This window comes from Muscardinus avellanarius, assembly GCF_963383645.1.
Source record: "Muscardinus avellanarius genome assembly, chromosome: 13".
Taxonomy (NCBI): domain Eukaryota; kingdom Metazoa; phylum Chordata; class Mammalia; order Rodentia; family Gliridae; genus Muscardinus; species Muscardinus avellanarius.
In genome coordinates this window covers 1,434,984-1,451,443 of record NC_137799.1, presented here as the reverse complement: position 1 = coordinate 1,451,443, position 16,460 = coordinate 1,434,984, and the positions used below count along the sequence as shown (strand labels likewise).

The 16,460-nt window shown below is 58.0% G+C and overlaps 1 protein-coding gene across 1 annotated transcript in view; it reads right to left on the bottom strand.

Moving 5' to 3' along the window:
• Positions 1 to 10,899: 10,899 nt before the first annotated feature.
• The window catches only part of NOTCH1 (notch receptor 1), a gene marked incomplete at both ends in the record, with an annotated part of 42,710 nt that continues 37,149 nt past the window's right edge, over positions 10,900 to 16,460 (bottom strand). Inside the window, 6 exons of the mRNA XM_080709394.1 lie at positions 10,900 to 12,381; positions 13,259 to 13,356; positions 13,447 to 13,594; positions 15,157 to 15,452; positions 16,063 to 16,228; positions 16,318 to 16,405. Coding sequence (XP_080565520.1) covers positions 10,900 to 12,381; positions 13,259 to 13,356; positions 13,447 to 13,594; positions 15,157 to 15,452; positions 16,063 to 16,228; positions 16,318 to 16,405 — 2,278 coding nt within the window. The remainder of the gene's footprint in view (positions 12,382 to 13,258; positions 13,357 to 13,446; positions 13,595 to 15,156; positions 15,453 to 16,062; positions 16,229 to 16,317; positions 16,406 to 16,460) is intronic.

Below are 16,460 nucleotides of genomic sequence, written 5' to 3'. Positions count from 1 at the left end.
TCCTCTGTCTCAGCCTCCCAAATGCTGGGATTATAAGTGTGTGCCACTAGGCCCAGCTCCCAGAGGTATTCTGTTTCTGAGCTACACCCTCAGCTCTATTTTATTTATATTTATTTATTTATTTATTTTTGTAGTACTGGAGATGGAACCCAGAGGAATTCTACCTCAAAGCTACAGCCCCAGCCGTATTTCTTATTCTTTATCTGAAACAGAGTCTCACTGTGTTGCAAAGGGCCTAAGTAGCTGAGGCTGTCCATGAACTTGGATCCTCCTGTCCCAGCCTCCCAGATGCTGGGATGACAAGCGTGTGCCACCTCGCCCGGCTACTTTATTTTTTAGTTGAAAGGAGGATCTTGGCTAGTGGCTTGGTAAGTTGGTGAGGCTGGCTTCAACCCTGTGATCCTCCTGTCCCTGCCTCCCAGGTGCTGGATTACAGTTGAGCACCACTAAGCTCTTGTGTATTTTTATTTATTTATTTTTGTGGTACTAGGGATTGAACCCAGGAACATTATATCTCTGAGCTACACCCTCATCCTTATTTTTATTCTTTATTTTGAAACAGGGCCTTGCTAAGTAGCGGAGGCTGGCTGTGAGCCTGCATCCTCCCGTCTCAGCCTCCCAAGTGCTAGTGTGTGTGCCATCACACCCAGCTTCAATGATAATTTCTTTTTTCTTTTTCATTTCTTTTTTTCTTTTTTGTTGTTGTGCTGCTGAGGATGGAACCCAAGAGCTTTCTACTTCTGGGCTACACTCCCAGATCTGTTTTATATTTTATTTGGAAACGGGGTCTAAAGTTGCTGAGGCTGGCTTCGAACCTGTGCAGTCCTCCTGTCTCAGCCTCCCAAGCGCTGGGATTACAAGTGTGCGCCACCACGCCTGGCTTCAGTGATAATTTCTTATTTCATATTGAAATGATGACATTCTGGATATATTGGGTTAAATAAGATATACTATGCAAATGTATTTCATCTGGTGTGTGTGTGTGTGTGTGTGTGTGTGTGTGTGTGTGTGTGTGTGTGTGTGTTTATATTTACTGGGGATGGAACCCAGGGTCCTTATTCTTCTGGGCTACATCCCAGACCTATTTTATTTTTTATTTGGAAACAAGGTCTCTCTGAATTGCTGAGAGCCTCACTAAGTTGCTGAGCCTGACCCCTCCAATCCTCCTGTCTCAACCCCCCTAGCACTAGTATTACAGGCATGCGCCACCACGCCTGGCTAAACCTTTTTTTAAATATAACTACTAGGATTGTCAACATGATCCACATTGATGTGAGACTATAGTACACCATTAACTTTTTTTTTTTTTTTGGCGGTACTAGGGGTAGAACCCAGAGGCTTTCTACCTCCAGGCTATACTCCCAGACCCATTTTATATTTTATTTGGAAACAGAGTCTCACTAAGTTGCTAAGAGCCTCACTAAGTAGCGGAGGCTGGCTTCGAACCCGTGCGATCCTCCTGTCTCAGCCTCCCAAGCGCGGGGATTACAAGTGTGTGCCACCACGCGGCCCGCCCCATTAAAATTTTTAAAAAGACAAATATAGCTACTAGGAAATGTAAGATTCCATGTGTGCCTGGCACACTCCGCGGACAGGGCTGGCAGAGGGAGCACACATGGTGGAGGGGTCAGGGCTCCTCACCAGCCTCCCTAGGCTGGAGCTCGTCACCTTGAATCCGGCTGCTCGACTACTGGCCAGGGGTCCTCCATGAAGCACTGGGCCACCTGTAAGGGCCTCCTGCAACCATCCTCATGAAATCCACGCCAGGCCAGTGCTTGGCCCGGCCTGGTGCGTGTTGACTGCGCTGCCCCCGGCGCATGGTGGGCTGAGCGCGGTACGCCGCCCCTCCTCTGGGCACAAGCCTGGCTCCTGATAGGTCTCAGGGAACATCCCCCTCAGCCATGGAGCTGAATACTCCCCAGAGAAGGTGATGAGTAACAGCAGGGATGGGATGTGCAGGCAGGAGGCAGGCGATGCCACGCCATCCCGGGGCCAATCAGAGGCACGGGAAGAAGGACATAGCGTCTCCTAGCTGCAGTGGGGCCTTGGAACAAGCAGGGAGACTTCCTTCCCTGCACAGTACATAGATTCGCTGAGCCCCTAGCTGATGCCAGGCACTGCAGGGGCTGGGAGTGGGGTGGGGGCCAGGCAGTGGCAGCCTCTCCTCTGAGGGGGGCACTAGTACCCATGTGCCCCGTGGCACCGCCCGAGGAGGGATAGGAAAGTTCTGTGCTCAAGTGGATGGTCTGCAGGGCTTCTCCATGGCGGCGGGGGTGGGGGCAGGCCTGGTGGGGTGTGGCTCTGTGGGCCTGCAGAGGATTGCAGGGGACATCCAGAAGCCAGGGAAGAGTCCCAGGCTTTTCACTGGGGGATGACTCGATTGGTTTGGCCCCCTGGAGGCTGGCTGGGGAGGTGTTAGGGAGAGCAGGAGCTCGCAGGCAGCCTGGTGCCCTCAGTGAGCAGCTGGGCTGCCAGCGGACCGGGGGCAGAGCTGACCTGGGTGAACCACCCGGACAGGGAGCCCGCTCCCGCAGCAACCACATCTGCAGCCCCGTCACATGCATCAGCCAAGCAGACACGGACGGCGAAGAGCCTGGCGAGGGCTGAAGCCGGGCGGTGGGGAGGTGGCAGGAGTGGCCTGGCGCCTGGGGCTCTGAAAGGGAAGAGAGGGCCTGGACGGGGGCACTCCCGTGTCAGAATCCCACCACGTACCAGGCTGGCCGTGGCCCGGAATTACTACTGGCAGAGTGGTCCTGCCTGAGGTCCATCCCCCCAACAGGGCTGGGCTGGGTGACCAGACTGTGAGCCCTCCCAGGCCCAAGAGCAGAGGCGACCTCTCCTAAGGACCTGGAGTCCCGGGCCCACCTCTGTGCGCCCCAGCTTCCTCGTCTGTAAAGTGGGTGAAACACTGTCTCAAGGATGGTGGTGAGTGGGGTGAGAGCCTGGTGCAAGTGCCCTTCTGGAGGGCCACCCGCCGGCCCAGAGGCACTGGCGGGGCGCCGCCAGCAGGGGGAGGCAGAGAGCCGCTCCAGATGAGGCCTTGGGGAGTGGGAGAGCTGGTTTTGCACCCCACTGCAGCCAGAGGAAGGTGCTGGCTTCCCTAGCACCCTAACGGCAGCCCCAGGGGGCAGTCTCCGAGTCCCTGGGGCAGTGGGGTTTGTGCCAGAGCTGCTCCTGGAGTGGAGCCTAACTGAATAGCGGGGGCACAAAGAATGCTCTTTAAAACTCATAATGAGGCAGAGTGGGAGTGGGGACGGTAGCATTACCTGTAATCAGTACTTGGGAGGCTGAGCCAGGAGGATCACAGGTGTGTGCATTCAGCCTCAGCAGCTTAGTGAGGGCTTCCACAACTTAATGTGATCCTGTTTCAAAGCAAAAAATAAAATAGGTTTGAGGGTGTAGTTCAGAAGTAGAATGGCCCTGGGTTCCATCCTCAGTACCCCTCACTAATAATAATAATAATAATAATAATAATAATAATAATAATAATAATATAATCCGGACATAATGGCACACACCTGTAATCCCAGTATTTGGGAGGCTAAGACAAGAGTATCACAGGTTTGAGACAAGCCGTGGCAATTTAGCAAGACCCTGTTTCCAAATAAGAAATAAAACTAGCTAAGCCAGGCATGGCGGTGCACCCTTGTAATATCAGCACTTGGGAGGCCAGATAGGATCACAGATTCAAGGACAGCCTCAGCAAGTAGTGAGAATTATCACTCTAGTGAGACTGTTTTCAAAAATAAATTGGGGCTGGGAGTGTAGCTCAGAGGTAGAATGACCCTGGGTCCAATCCCCGGTACCACCAAAAATTTAAAAAATAAAAATAAATAAGATAGTCGGGCGTGGTGGCGCACGCTTATAATCCCTGCACTTGGGAGGCTGAGACAGGAGGATGGCACAGGTTCAAAGCCAGCCTCAGCTACTTAGCGAGGCTCTCAGCAACTTAGTGAGTCCCTGTTTCCAAATAAAGTATAAAATAGGTCTGGGAGTAAAGCCCAGAGGTAGAAAAGTCCCTGGGTTCCACCCCCCAGTACCATAATAAATAAGATATAAAATTGGACTGGAGGTGTAGCTCAAAAGTAGCTCCCCAGTACCACACACACACACACACACACACACACACACACACACAGCTGGAGGTATAGCTTGGAGACTGAATTCCCATGGGTTCAATCCCTGCTATCCCCCAAAGTGCCTGGTGGTGACAAGGGCTGCACCGTTTCTGAGTCCTAACCCCGCACCAGGCAACATAACAGGACCTTAATGTCGGTGACTATGCCGGGTATACACGGGCCCAGGAGGCCAGTGCTTTACCTGCGAGGATGCTCCCGCGACCTCCAGTGGTCACCCACGGCCAGGGGAAGGAGCCACAGTGAGGCATTCCAGCAGAGCGGGCCAGGTGCACTCGCGTGCTCCTGAAAGCAAAGAGGCAGGAGATAGCAGCCCCCAAGGCTGTCCAACAACCTGGACCTGAGTCTGCAAGCTGGGTGAGTCCTTCTGGGCGGTGTGCGCACACCACGGTAGCCACAGTGCACACAGCTCCTCCTGGCTGAGGACCCTGCCTAGCAGGAACCTGTTTACCTGCGCAGGTGGTCCACATCCCCTGACCTCCCGCAGGCTCAATTACCCAAGACTGCCGGACCACACCGGTGGTTCAGGCGCCGGTGCAACACTTTTGCAGAATGATACGTCGCTCAGTGCCAGGGACCTCTGTTGGGAACACTCCTAGGAGCAAAAGTAAGGCGTGCTCCTTTGCCTGTGCTGACCCTAGGCAGAGGGCCTCTCCTGGGGCTGTGAGGAGCCTCCCAAGCTGTCAGTCAGTCTCTCGAACGACTTTCTGGATGAGGGAAGGGTGGCCGCCTTTTGAGCGCCAGAGGGCGCTGGCGCTCCATCGCCGGTGCTCCCAGAGGGCCCTCCGGGTTAGTGGGCACTGGTTTCTCTCCAGAGAGCTGCAGAGCCACGCTGGGGGCCACACAGCCACGGCAAGGAGCAAGACGCCAGCATCCCAGCCTGCTTCCTGTGTGCTGGCCACAGGATGCTGGGCTCACTTTGACCTGCAGAAGTCTAAATCTAGCTGGGCCTGGTGGCCCATGACTGTAATCCCAGGATTTGGGAGGCTGAGACAGGAGGATGGCAGGTTCTAGGCCAGCCTCAGCAACTTAGAAGAGACCCTATTTAAAAAAAAAAAAAAAAAAAAAAAACAATGGCTGGAATTGTAGATCAGTGGCAGAACTCTCCTGGGTTCAATCCCCAGCCACACGCACACACTAAAAAAGTCTAAGTCTGTGTGTGTTGTCCAAGGCGATAGCCATGAGCCACGTGTGGCTACTGAGAGCCGCAGTGTGGCCGGCCCACTTCAAGGCGTGGGCCAGCGAGATGCACACAGGATCACAGGCACACAGGAACACAGGTTAAAAAACAACGTGAAACTGCTCGTGAGCTGCTTATATTGATTATTTCTTGAAATGATAATATTAGGATTTATTGCATGAACTAAGGTGTCTATGATTAAAATAAGCTTTTTGAGCTGGGTGTGGTGGCACATGCTTGTGATCCCAGTACCTGGGAGGCTGAGACAGGAGAATCACAGGTTTGAAGACAGCCTCAGCAAGTAGTGAGACTCTCATCAACCTAGTGAGACTCTGTTTCAAAATAAAATATGGCTGTTGGTGTAGCTTAGAAATAGAATGCCCTTGGGTTCAATCCCCAGTATTTAAAACAATAAAATAAAAAAGCTTTTTGAGCCAGGTGTAGTACATGCCTGTAATTCCAGTACTTGGGAGGCTGGGGCAGGAGGTTCGCACAGGTTTGAAGACAGCCTCAGCTATATAGTGAGACAAATAAAATAGGTCTGGGAGTATAGCCCCAAAGTAGAAAGCCCCTGGTTCCCATCCCCAGTACCCCAAACAAGCAAACAAAGAAAATAAAGAATAAAAAAAATAGGCCAGGCATGGTGGTGCACACTTGTAATCCCAGCATTCGGGAGGCTGAGACAGGAGGATCCGGGTTCGAGGATAGCCTCAGCTACTTAGCGAGGCCCTTTGCAACTCAGTGACACCCTGTTTCAAAATAAAGAATAAAAAATAGGGCTGGATTGTAGCTCGGAGGTAGGATGCCCCTGGGTTCCATCCCCAGACCCGCAGAAAAAGAAAGAAAACAAGTGCAGTGCCCAGGCTCCCGCGGGGTGGCCCCCCGGGGAGGGACAGTACCAGTGCTTGGGACACAGCTGGCCGCAGTGCCGGGGGTCGTCCCCTGGGAGTGCGCTGGCCGCGGAGGTAAGCTGGGACTTTGGGTCAGTCTGCTCAGGCGCCGTAACAAAGCGCCGCAGACCAGCGGCTTCCGTAACAGGAATCGACTCTTCTCTCAATCCCTGGAGGCTGAAGCCTGAGGCCTGGCGCAGCAGGCTGGTCCCACTGAGGCCGCTGTCCTCAGCCTGTGTCTGTGTCCAGGTCTCCTCTTACAGGGCAGCAGTCTTCCTGGGACAGTGCCTATTCTTTATCTTATTTATTTATTTATTTTTGCAGTACTGGGGATGAAACTAAGGGCCATTCTACCTCCAAGCTCCAACCCCAGCCCTATTTTTTATTCCTTATTTTGAAACAGGGTCTCATTGAGTTGCAAAGGGCCTCACTAAGTAGCTAAAGCTATCCACGAACCGCGATCCTACCCTCCCGTCTCAGCCTCCCAATGCTGGGATTACAAGAGTGTGCCACCACACCCCGCTAGGACCAGTGCCTATTCTAACAACCTCCATAAAGTCCCTGTCTCCAAACACAGCCACATTCTGAAGTGCCGGAGTCAGGGCTTCAACATAAGAATTGGGGGGGGGGGGGCACAATTAAGCCCAAGTAGACCAAGCCAGGGCTCTTGGCTGAGTTAGGCCTGAGGACGGGCCGTGTCCTCCCTGGGCGCCTGCGTGGGCGCCTGCGTGGCCCAGGCAGGAAGTTCCCGCGGCAGGCTGGCAGAGCAGGCTGTGCCCTCATCCCCGCGTGGGCGCGGGCAGGGCAGTGGGGGCGGCTGGGCCCTGATGGTCCCAGCCTCCTGCAGCGCTGCAGAGTCCGGCGCTGGGCAGCTCAGCGAGCAGCCAGGCTGAGTGGCAGCTGGAGACTGTCAGGGCGGGGACTGTGCCTGGAGGACGGGGCCAGCTTGCTTGGCTGTGGCAGGGCACGGGCCAGAGGCTCGCTGCTTCTACAGGACCCCAGCTCCACAGTGCGCACAGGCCCGCACGCCCCACATGTTTGCGTCTGCTCTGGTTTAGTCCTTGTGATATTTCTGCTGGGATTTCTGTTGTCAGGAAAAGAAGGCCGACTTCAGACCGCCTCCCCGTCGTCCCCCAAGCTCCTCCAGCTGCCCCAGGGCCCCGATAACTTTGGGGGCCCAAGAGTTCCCGTAAGAGCAGCAGGACCCCGAGGCCTGGCCTCACATCCGTGGGAGCAGACCTCCTGAAGGCCCACACGCTGCGGGAGGGCTCTCTCCGTTTAGAAACAGCGCATCTCGTTGAGACCCACGGTTGTGAAGTAGCCATTTTGAGTGTGGGGGCTGCTGGCACGCGCAGCGCTGCAGTGGCGACAGCCACAGCTGCCATCCGGTGCCGGTGCCAGAACATTCCATCGCTCCGAGTCAAAGCCGCAGCCATTAAGAGCCACACCCGCCCTCTTCCCTCCCTGGGAACGCCCCGTCGGCTCCCTGTGTCTATGGATTTCATTGCTGAGGACCTCAGCTCAACAAAACCCTCATCAGTGACTCTCGGTGGAAGACTTCTTTCACTAAACACATCGTCTGCGGGGCACCCACGATGTAGCGGTGTCAGAGCTTCATTGCTTCTCACGGTTGAATAAGATTCTGTTGTAGCTGGGCATGGCGCCTGTAATCCCAGTGCTTGGAAGCTGAGACAGGAGGATCGCAGGTTTGAAGCCAGCCTTGGCAACCTAGGCCCTCCCACAACTGAGTGCCACCCCGTTTCCAAATACGAAGTCAATGAGCCAGGGGTGGGTGTAACTTGGAGGTGGGACGCCTCTGCTTCAGTCCCAGCACCAGTCATCATCACCATCTACTGCAAGTGTCTTAGGGTTCTCCAGAGAAACAGAACCACTGTGACGTATATACAGAGAGTGACGGTAGGGCCGGCAAGTCCCGAGAGCTGCAGTCGGCAAGCTGAGAGCCCAGGAGAAGGGATGGGGTATGTCCCAGGCCACAGCCACAAGCTCCAGATGAAACAACAGCCGGGCTTTCAGTCTGGAGTCTGAGCGCAGAAAGAGACTGGTGGTGTGGCTCAGCAGAAGCCGCAAGAAGCCCCCTTTTATTTGGCCTTTTCTCTCATCCAGGTCCTCCACTGATTGGACCAGGCCCACCCATGGGGGGCAGGCCCTCTGCTTTTCTTCTCTACAGATTCAACTCCAGTCACCTCCAGACACACCCCTGGCCACGCTCAGGGCCGGCTGGCTGGTGGGCCCGGCTGCTTTGCTGCCGTGGACATGGCTGAGGACACACCGGTACGTTGTTTTCACTTTGGGGGGCATACATGGAGTGGGATTTTGGGGTGCTGGGAGTTCTTTGGGCAGCGTTCAGGTTGATCCTCCCCCTGGAAGTCAAGAATGAGACGCTCTGCAGCGTGGCGGCCAGCAGGGGCAAGGTGCCTGGACACGGCGGCCATCTCAGCTTAGACTCATTCCCACAGCCAGGCCAGGGGGTGGGTAGCACTGTGCATCCGCAGGGGCCCGCCTGAGTCCCCCTTGTCGCTTTGGTGTGTGACTGCCCTGCAGGCACAGGTCAGCAGAAAGGAGATGGGGCTTCACACCTGCCCGCGCTGGGCTGGGGGCTCTCTCAGGTGTTGACGCCGCAAAGGGAGCCTCTCCCGCAGCCGGCAAGCCCTGGGGAGAGTTGTACAGATCATGCCCGCCGCTGCCCACACAGGTGCTCCGGGCTCTGTGGGCCTCCCGCTGCAGGCCCTTCCTAAGGTCTCCAGCGCCCCCAGGGGTCCGGCCATGGCTGGGAAGCCCCCCCCCCAGCCTGCTATGGGTCTCCTTGGTGCTGCCCGAGGGAGAGATGAAGTATCTTTACTGCTCTGGCTGAGAGGGGTGGAAAAGCTCTGTCCTGACTCTGCCCAGGGTCCCTCCAGGCAGGAGGCCCCTCGGGACGAGTCAGCTGCGTCCTCAGGACTGGGCGACTTCTTCACCGCTCTGTCTGAAGACTCCAGGCAGACTCAGAGCAGTACAACCCCACCCCAAAGAGTGACAGGTGACAGGGCCGACTTTAGCAAAATCTGAATGACCATCAGAATCATTTTTATTGCAAATCAGTTAACAAAAAAGATGAAAAAAATACATAATTTCCATCATCTACAGTTCTGCATGTAGATAACTTTTTTTAAAAGTTTTTTTTTTTCTGTAAACTACACTCTATTTTATAAAACACAGTAAAAATCAACATCCTGGACGTGTCTGCTCATATCCACTAGGATGGCACAACACTGCCCCCCGGAAAAGCCGGAGGGCTGCCCTGAGGAGGGGGTACCGACCCAGTGAGCCCGCACACGGGACGGGCGGGGCGGCAGGCGGCGCAGGGCCGCCCTGGGTTGTGCTCTTAGGAGCTACGGTTCCAGCAGCTGCAGGTCACGAGGCCTGGGTCACACTGAGCTGAGCCACATCCTGACATCCCTCATCAGCTTGACACAGGACAGACTTGTTCGTTGAGATTTTTTAAACAAAATCCACCTTTAAAAATGTATTTACAGACATTTACTCTGCCACAGGCGTATACTTGAAAGGATCCGCTGGGCAAGCACCCCCAAACCAGGAGGGAAGCCCACAAGCAGGCCTCACCTGGCCCCCAGCCCACCACAGCCAGACGGGGCACCCCGCCCAGGCACACAGGGCTGAGGGGAGAGAAACAGAGGACGCAGCCCGGTTCCTCCAAAGCCCACACAGGCCCCCGCCTATGAACTCAGGCGGGCCTCGGCAGCCCAGTCGCGGGAACCCAGGCCAACGCTGCGAGTCCATCCTCCGCTTAGACAGTGCTGTTCACGGTGAGGTGCTGGGGCCCCCGACGGGTGGCCTGGGCAGTGTCCTTTCCCAAAGGAGGGTAGGAGTTCTCCATGTGGCCCCAGGCATCCGCACACTGACACCTGGCGTCGTGAGATGCTTGTGAGGGAAGGGGTGGGAGGGAACAAGAACTCACGAGACCAAGGAACACTACGCACACTGAACCCGAAACAAAGATTCGTGATTGGTACCTCGAAGAACTGTCGCCTGGCGAGAATACGTCTTTCAACGTTTTAGAACCATCATTAGAAATACCAACACCTACGACCACGTCGTTTTACTGAAGCTTCCTGTTTTAGATGCAAACTAGTCCACGTGCCCCTCCGTGTCCAGGCGCCTCCCCTGGCTGCTCTAAACGCGGGTGAGGTGGGGGGAGAGCGGGTGTTGGGCGCGGGGCATCTGGGGAAAGGCCGGCGCCTGGGGGCTTTTTGGGCGGCACAAAGCAAATCTCCCTTCTGCGACGTTTCCTTTTTGGACTTTGAAAGGAAGAAATCAATAAATAAATGGCATCTATAAATCACGAATCTTTATACTTTACAAACAGGAACAACCTTCACCCTATGTAGGAAAACCATGACTCTGAGAACTAGTTTATTTCCTTGGAACAGATAAAAAAATTTTACCTGGTGCCATAGAAAACAGTACGTATAAATAAAAAGGCAGTGTTTCTGTGTAAAATAAAAGTACATAAATAAATACTAAAAAAAAAATTGAGATTCTTGTCCTCTTATTTTGTATAAAAACATATTTTTTTAAAAAAAGGCTCCTTTGGTCGGCCCTGCATCCTGGAGTGCGGGAACGCCCGCCCGGCAGGGCTTGGGAAAGGAAGCTGGGGTCCCGCGGGCGCAGCTGTTTACTTGAAGGCCTCTGGAATGTGGGCCATCTGGGACTGCATGCCGGTGGGCGGGCTGGAGATGCCCTCCGACCAATCGGAGATGTTAGAATGCGGCGACGAGCTGGACCACTGGTCGGGGGACTCGGGAGACGGGGTGAGGAACGGGTGCTCGGGCACCTGCAGCTGGTGGCTGGGGGTGCTGTCCACGGGCGAGGAGGAGTAGCTGTGCTGGGAGGGTGGCGTCAGGAACTGGGCGGTGGTCATGGGCGGGACCAGTGAAGACGGCAGTGCCGTGGGCAGGGCCTGGCTCTCCTGGGGCAGGGTGGTGTGCACGGTCAGGCTGCTGGGGCCTAGGGACTGCACGTCTGCCTGGCTGGGCTCCCCACCCAGGAGGCTGCGGCCCAGGTGCCCACCGGCTGCTGCGCTCGCGCCGAGGTGTGGCTGCGCAGGCGCCTGCAGGCCCTGGGGCTGCTGGATGCTCGGCAGCTGCATGCTCTGCGGCTGCACCTGTAAGTTCTGTGGCTGCACCTGCTGGGTCGGCACGAGGTGGGGCTGGGCGGCAAGCCTGGTGTTGGGCAGGCCCTGGTAGCCCATCATCTGGGACAGGGTACTGGCGGGAAGGCCGCCGTGCAGCGAGCCCATCATGCCGTGCTGCAGGGCGGGGGCCTGCGTGCTGAGCGTGCCGGGAGCCACGGCCCCTCGCAGCTGGTTGTACTGGCTCGGCACCATGCCACTCTGCATCCGGGACAGCCACTCGCACTGGCCGTTCAGGCCCGTGGCCCCGCCCACAGTGAAATTCACGGCCCCCGTGCCGCCGGCGCCCAGGACCGTGCTACTGCCGGAGGCCACGGGCAGGTGGGAGAGGCGTGGGGGGCCAGGCTCGAAGGCCAGGCGGCCTCCCCCGCCCAGGGCTGTCATCTCGGGCTTGGGCGCCACGTTCAGGTGGCTGATGCCCAGGTGCGCGTCGGGCATGCCGGGCAGATGGTTGAGCGGCACGGAGGGAGACTGCTGGAACGGGGAGGGCAGGAGGGGTGGCGAAGCCACGTCTGACAGGTAGCCGTGGGGCGACTCGAGGGAGTCCACGGGCGACAGCATGCTCGAGCTGTCCAGCAGGCAGCCCTTGCCGTCCTGGGACTTCTTCCTGCGTGCCTTGAGATCCTTGGCCTCCTTGCCCCCGCAGGCCAGGCCTTTGGTGCTGGGCTTGCGGGCCTTCTTGCCCTGCACAGTGGGCTTGAGGTTGCCCAGGTAGCCGTTGGGCGAGCAGAGCGTGGGCGACAGGCCGGGCGCGCCGCCCAGCGCGGGGCCGTGCAGCTGAGGGCTGCGCACCAGGTTGTACTCATCCAGCAGCCTCACGATGTCGTGGTGCATGCGCTCCTGCGCGATGTCACGCGGCAGGCGGTCCATGTGGTCTGTGATGTCCCGGTTGGCAAAGTGGTCCAGCAGCACCTTGGCGGTCTCGTAGCTGCCCTCCCGAGCGGCCAAAAACAGAGGCGTCTCCTCCTAGGGACGCAGACACAGGGCAGGTGAGGGGCCGCACTAGAGCGGGGGCCTGCCTGGCCATCCTCCCATGCTCCGTGACCATTCCCACCGCCCACAGCGCCTAGCCACCAGTTTCTGGCCATCAGTCCCTGAGACCCACCAGATGCTCTAAATCCGAGGCCTTCGCCCATACGTGGGTCAAGATCCCAGTGAAAACCTAGCGGCTGCCCTTGCTCCCCCCTCAGGCAGCAGGAGCTGAGGCTCCCACGGGCACTGTGGCACAGGGAAGGAGCCTGGGGGAGCCTGCAGGGGGTCAGAAGAGGTCCCGGTGTCTCAGCTCCTTCCCTGTCTGCTCTGCCCAGCAGACGTGGCCTGTGCCCTGAGAGGCTGCCGTGCGGAAATACTAAAGGCTCCCGAGGCCTGGGTGCCTGCCGACCAGTACGAGTCTATGAGGCCATCACCCCGCGAGACAGTCAGGATCAGGATCTGAGTCCAACAGCACCCCCGGCCTGGCACCTCCGTGACTCTCACCCAGGAGGGGCCTGACCAAAGGCAGCCAGACCAGCAGAGTGCGGGCGCAGGGCTGAAGCTGCACTCTATGCCCGGAGGACCCCGGCCACAGGCAGGAGATCGGCGAGAAGCCTTGGTTGGCGCGGAGAGGGAGTGGCCCAGCTCAGCAAAGAGCTGCCATGGCCTCGTGGGAGGGCGAGATGGAGAGGGGCCACGACGAGGGAGCCCGCACTGAGAGTGGCGCCTGCGCTGTCCGTGGTGCCACTGTGGGCCAGGCACCCAACCAAGGACGGCTGTGGTGTGCGACGGGGACGGGCGCAGGGGAGCCGGCTGTGCCCAGGCACCCTGAAGGGCCCGCACACATGCGCAGGCCCCGCCCCACACTCACCTTGTTGTTCTGCATGTCCTTGTTGGCTCCGTTCTTCAGGAGCACGACCGCGGCGTCCACATTGTTCACGGCTGCGGCCCAGTGCAGGGCTGACTTGCCTGTGGGGCAGCAGACGGAGTGGGTGAAGCTGCCCGCAGCAGTGTGCCCGTGTCCCCCCGACCCCCTCCCCGCTGCCCTGTGGCCCCTACCCAGGTCATCCACGGCATTGACGTCCGCATGGGAGTTGATGAGGTCCTCCAGCATGCCCTCCACGGCCAGGCGCGCGGCCAGGATCAGCGGCGTTGTGCCATCATGCATGCGGGCGTCCAGGTCGGTGGCTCGGTTCCGGATGAGGATCTGGGAGACACGGAGGACTCAGGCGGGCGGCATGAACGCGAGTCAGATGCCCCAGACAGGGACCACACCTGGACCAGGGCTCGGCCGCCCTCGAGCCCGGCACAGCTTGGGAGGCACTGATTTGTGCTAGGGGCTGGAGGCCACGCAGCCCAGACCCTGGTGACCACGTGTAGCCTCGCGACCCCCTCGCCACGGCCTGCGTGAGCACCTCAGAAACAGGAGTCCACTCTCCTATCCAGCCACAGAGGCGGCAGCCAGGAGTGAACCCGGCGCCAAGCACCATCCCATACCGCAGAGCCACTGAGATCAGCCACGTGCACCCAGGGCCAGGAGACGGGCGGCCCTGCGGTGCCATCTTGCCCTGAGCAGCTGGTGGGAAGGGTGGTCACCCTACTGGTGGGTGAGAAACCCACAGCTCTGCCCTGGCTCCACAGAGCCCCACCGGAGCCTCTGTCTCTGTGCTGAGGAAGCTGAACACAAAGGTACACAGGTGCTTGCGAAGCCTGGGCCTGCTCCTGGGGCTCGTTCTAACTTTTCTCTTAAGGATAGCCTCAATTCTTTCTTTCTTTCTCTTTTCTTTCTTTCTTTCTTTCTTTCTTTCTTTCTTTCTTTCTTTCTTTCTTTCTTTATTTATTTTGTTTGCAGTACAGGGGATGGAACTCAGCCAGGGGCATTCTACCTCTGAGTGCCACCCTCCAGCCCTATTTTTTTTTTTTTTTGGTGGTACTGGGGTTCCTGGAAGCCCTTCTACCTCCGGGCTACACTCCCAGACCTATTTTTACATTTTTATTTGGAAACAGGGTCTCCTAAGCCAGCGCGTGCGTCTGGCTTTGAACCCGCGCAATCTTCCTGTCTCTGCCTCCCAAGCGCGGGGATTACAAGCGTGCGCCACCACACCCGGCAAGTCCAACCCTATTTTTTATTCTTTATTTTGAAACGGGATCTCACTGAGTTGCAAAGGGCCTCACTAAGTAGGTGAGGCTGTCTGTGAACCGTGATCCTCCTGCCTCAGCCTCCCAATGCTGGGATTACAGTAGTGCCCACCATACCGACTTCTTAATTCTTATTTCTGCAGAAGGGCAACCTGTCATTGGAGTTCAGAAACTCCCCAATGGCAAGCTTCCTGTGATGGCCAGCTTGTGCCCATCTGAGTCTGCTCCGGGGGGCCGGGAGCCTGGCACGGACAGGAGGCCTCACTGGCTTTCAGGAAGAGCCTTTGCTCTAGGGAGTGCCCCGAGACCCAGACTCCAAATCCCACAATCCAGCCCTGCGCCGGGCTCTGGGCAAGGCCAGAGCAGAGGTTTAAAGGAGGAGCTCAGTCTCTAAAGGCCTCTCACTGCCAAAGGCCATGCCTGCAGCCGTGGCTGAGGGGAGGGGCTAAGGGGGGCATAGCGCTGGACCGGGCCTATAGCCTGTGAGCCCCCGTAAGCCTGTCCTGTCCCACCTGCAGGCTCCATGCTGGGCCACTCTGTGGGTAGCTACCTGTGGTAGCTTCCCACAGAGGACAGAGCGCACCCGACTGACACCTGGGCACCCCAAGGGGCTGTGAGCAGCAGGCCTACCTGGAAGACGCCCTGGGCGTCTGCGGACACGGCAGCGTGCAGCGGGGTGCGGCCCATGTTGTCCTGAATGTTGGCGTCCGCGCTGGCCTCCAGCAGGCGCTTGGCGGCATCCGAGCGCGAATAGCGGGCCGCCAAGTGCAGGGCGGTCTCGCCGGTGCGGTCTGTCTGGTTGTGCAGGCTGGCGCCCTGGTAGATGAAGTCCGAGATGACCGCAGGCGCGTCCTCATCCTCCTCGCTGTTGCCCGTCTCCAGCCCCCCTCCGCTGCAGGAGGCGATCATGAGCGGGGTGAAGCCATCTGCAGGGGGCGGACAAGGGGCTCAGCGTCAGCCCCTCGGGGCGCTGTGTGGACAGGGGCGCTGTGTGGACAGCGCTGTGTGGACAAGCGCTGTGTGGACAGGCGCTGTGTGGACTCGGGGCGCTGTGTGGACAGGCGGCCTGGTATACGCGGGACCTGCACGCAGCAGCAGCTGCTGAAGCATCCTGCTCCTTGGGGACAGGTACTTGCTGGCAGGTGGTGGAGATCCCACCAGCCTGCGCCAGAGAAAATATGCAGACAGGCAGTGCTCTCTGGATGTCTCACAAAATAGTGTTCAGGGCACAGAGTGACCTCAGAGCAGACTCCCAGGCTCACTGGCTCCCCGCCTCCACCAGGAAAAACACTCAGCGCCCCCTTATCTTTATTTGACCCCTCAATTGCACCTGAGGCTACCACTGCTCCCTACATAGTCCCAGCATGCTCCTGGGGGCAGTGTCCAGACTCTGGGTATCTAAGAGGTGGATGAGCCTGAGAAGAAGCCAGTGAGGAGCAGGTCAGAGCCCCTCCTCCGGCTGCGTGGTCTCCCCTGCGGGAGGGAGGGCAGCTGTGGGGTGGGGGGAGCAGCTACAGGGCAGGGTTGGGGTCTCACCGGGCCCTCGGACGTTGACATCCACGCAGTCAGGGTCGGCCTCGCCCTGGGGCGGTGTGGGAGCCATGGCGGACACGCGCAGGTCTGCAGCGTCCAGGTGCTGCCGGGTCCACTGCCGGTGGTCTGTCTGGTCATCCAGGTCGGGAAGAACCACAGGTTCCTCGAACTAAGTTTGGGGGCGGGAGCAGAGACATGTCCTGTGAGCCCCGGGGAGAGGAGGGGCGCAGAAGCCCCCACGGAAGCCCTGGGACTCACCCGAAACTTCTTGGCCTCCAGGCCCTCATCCCCCCACTCATTCTGGTTGTCGTCCATGAGCGCGCCGTCCGAGGCATTTTTCAGGGGCCTGGCAAGGGGGTAGGAGGTGAGACTGAGCCCCCCCAGGAAGCACAGAGGGCCTG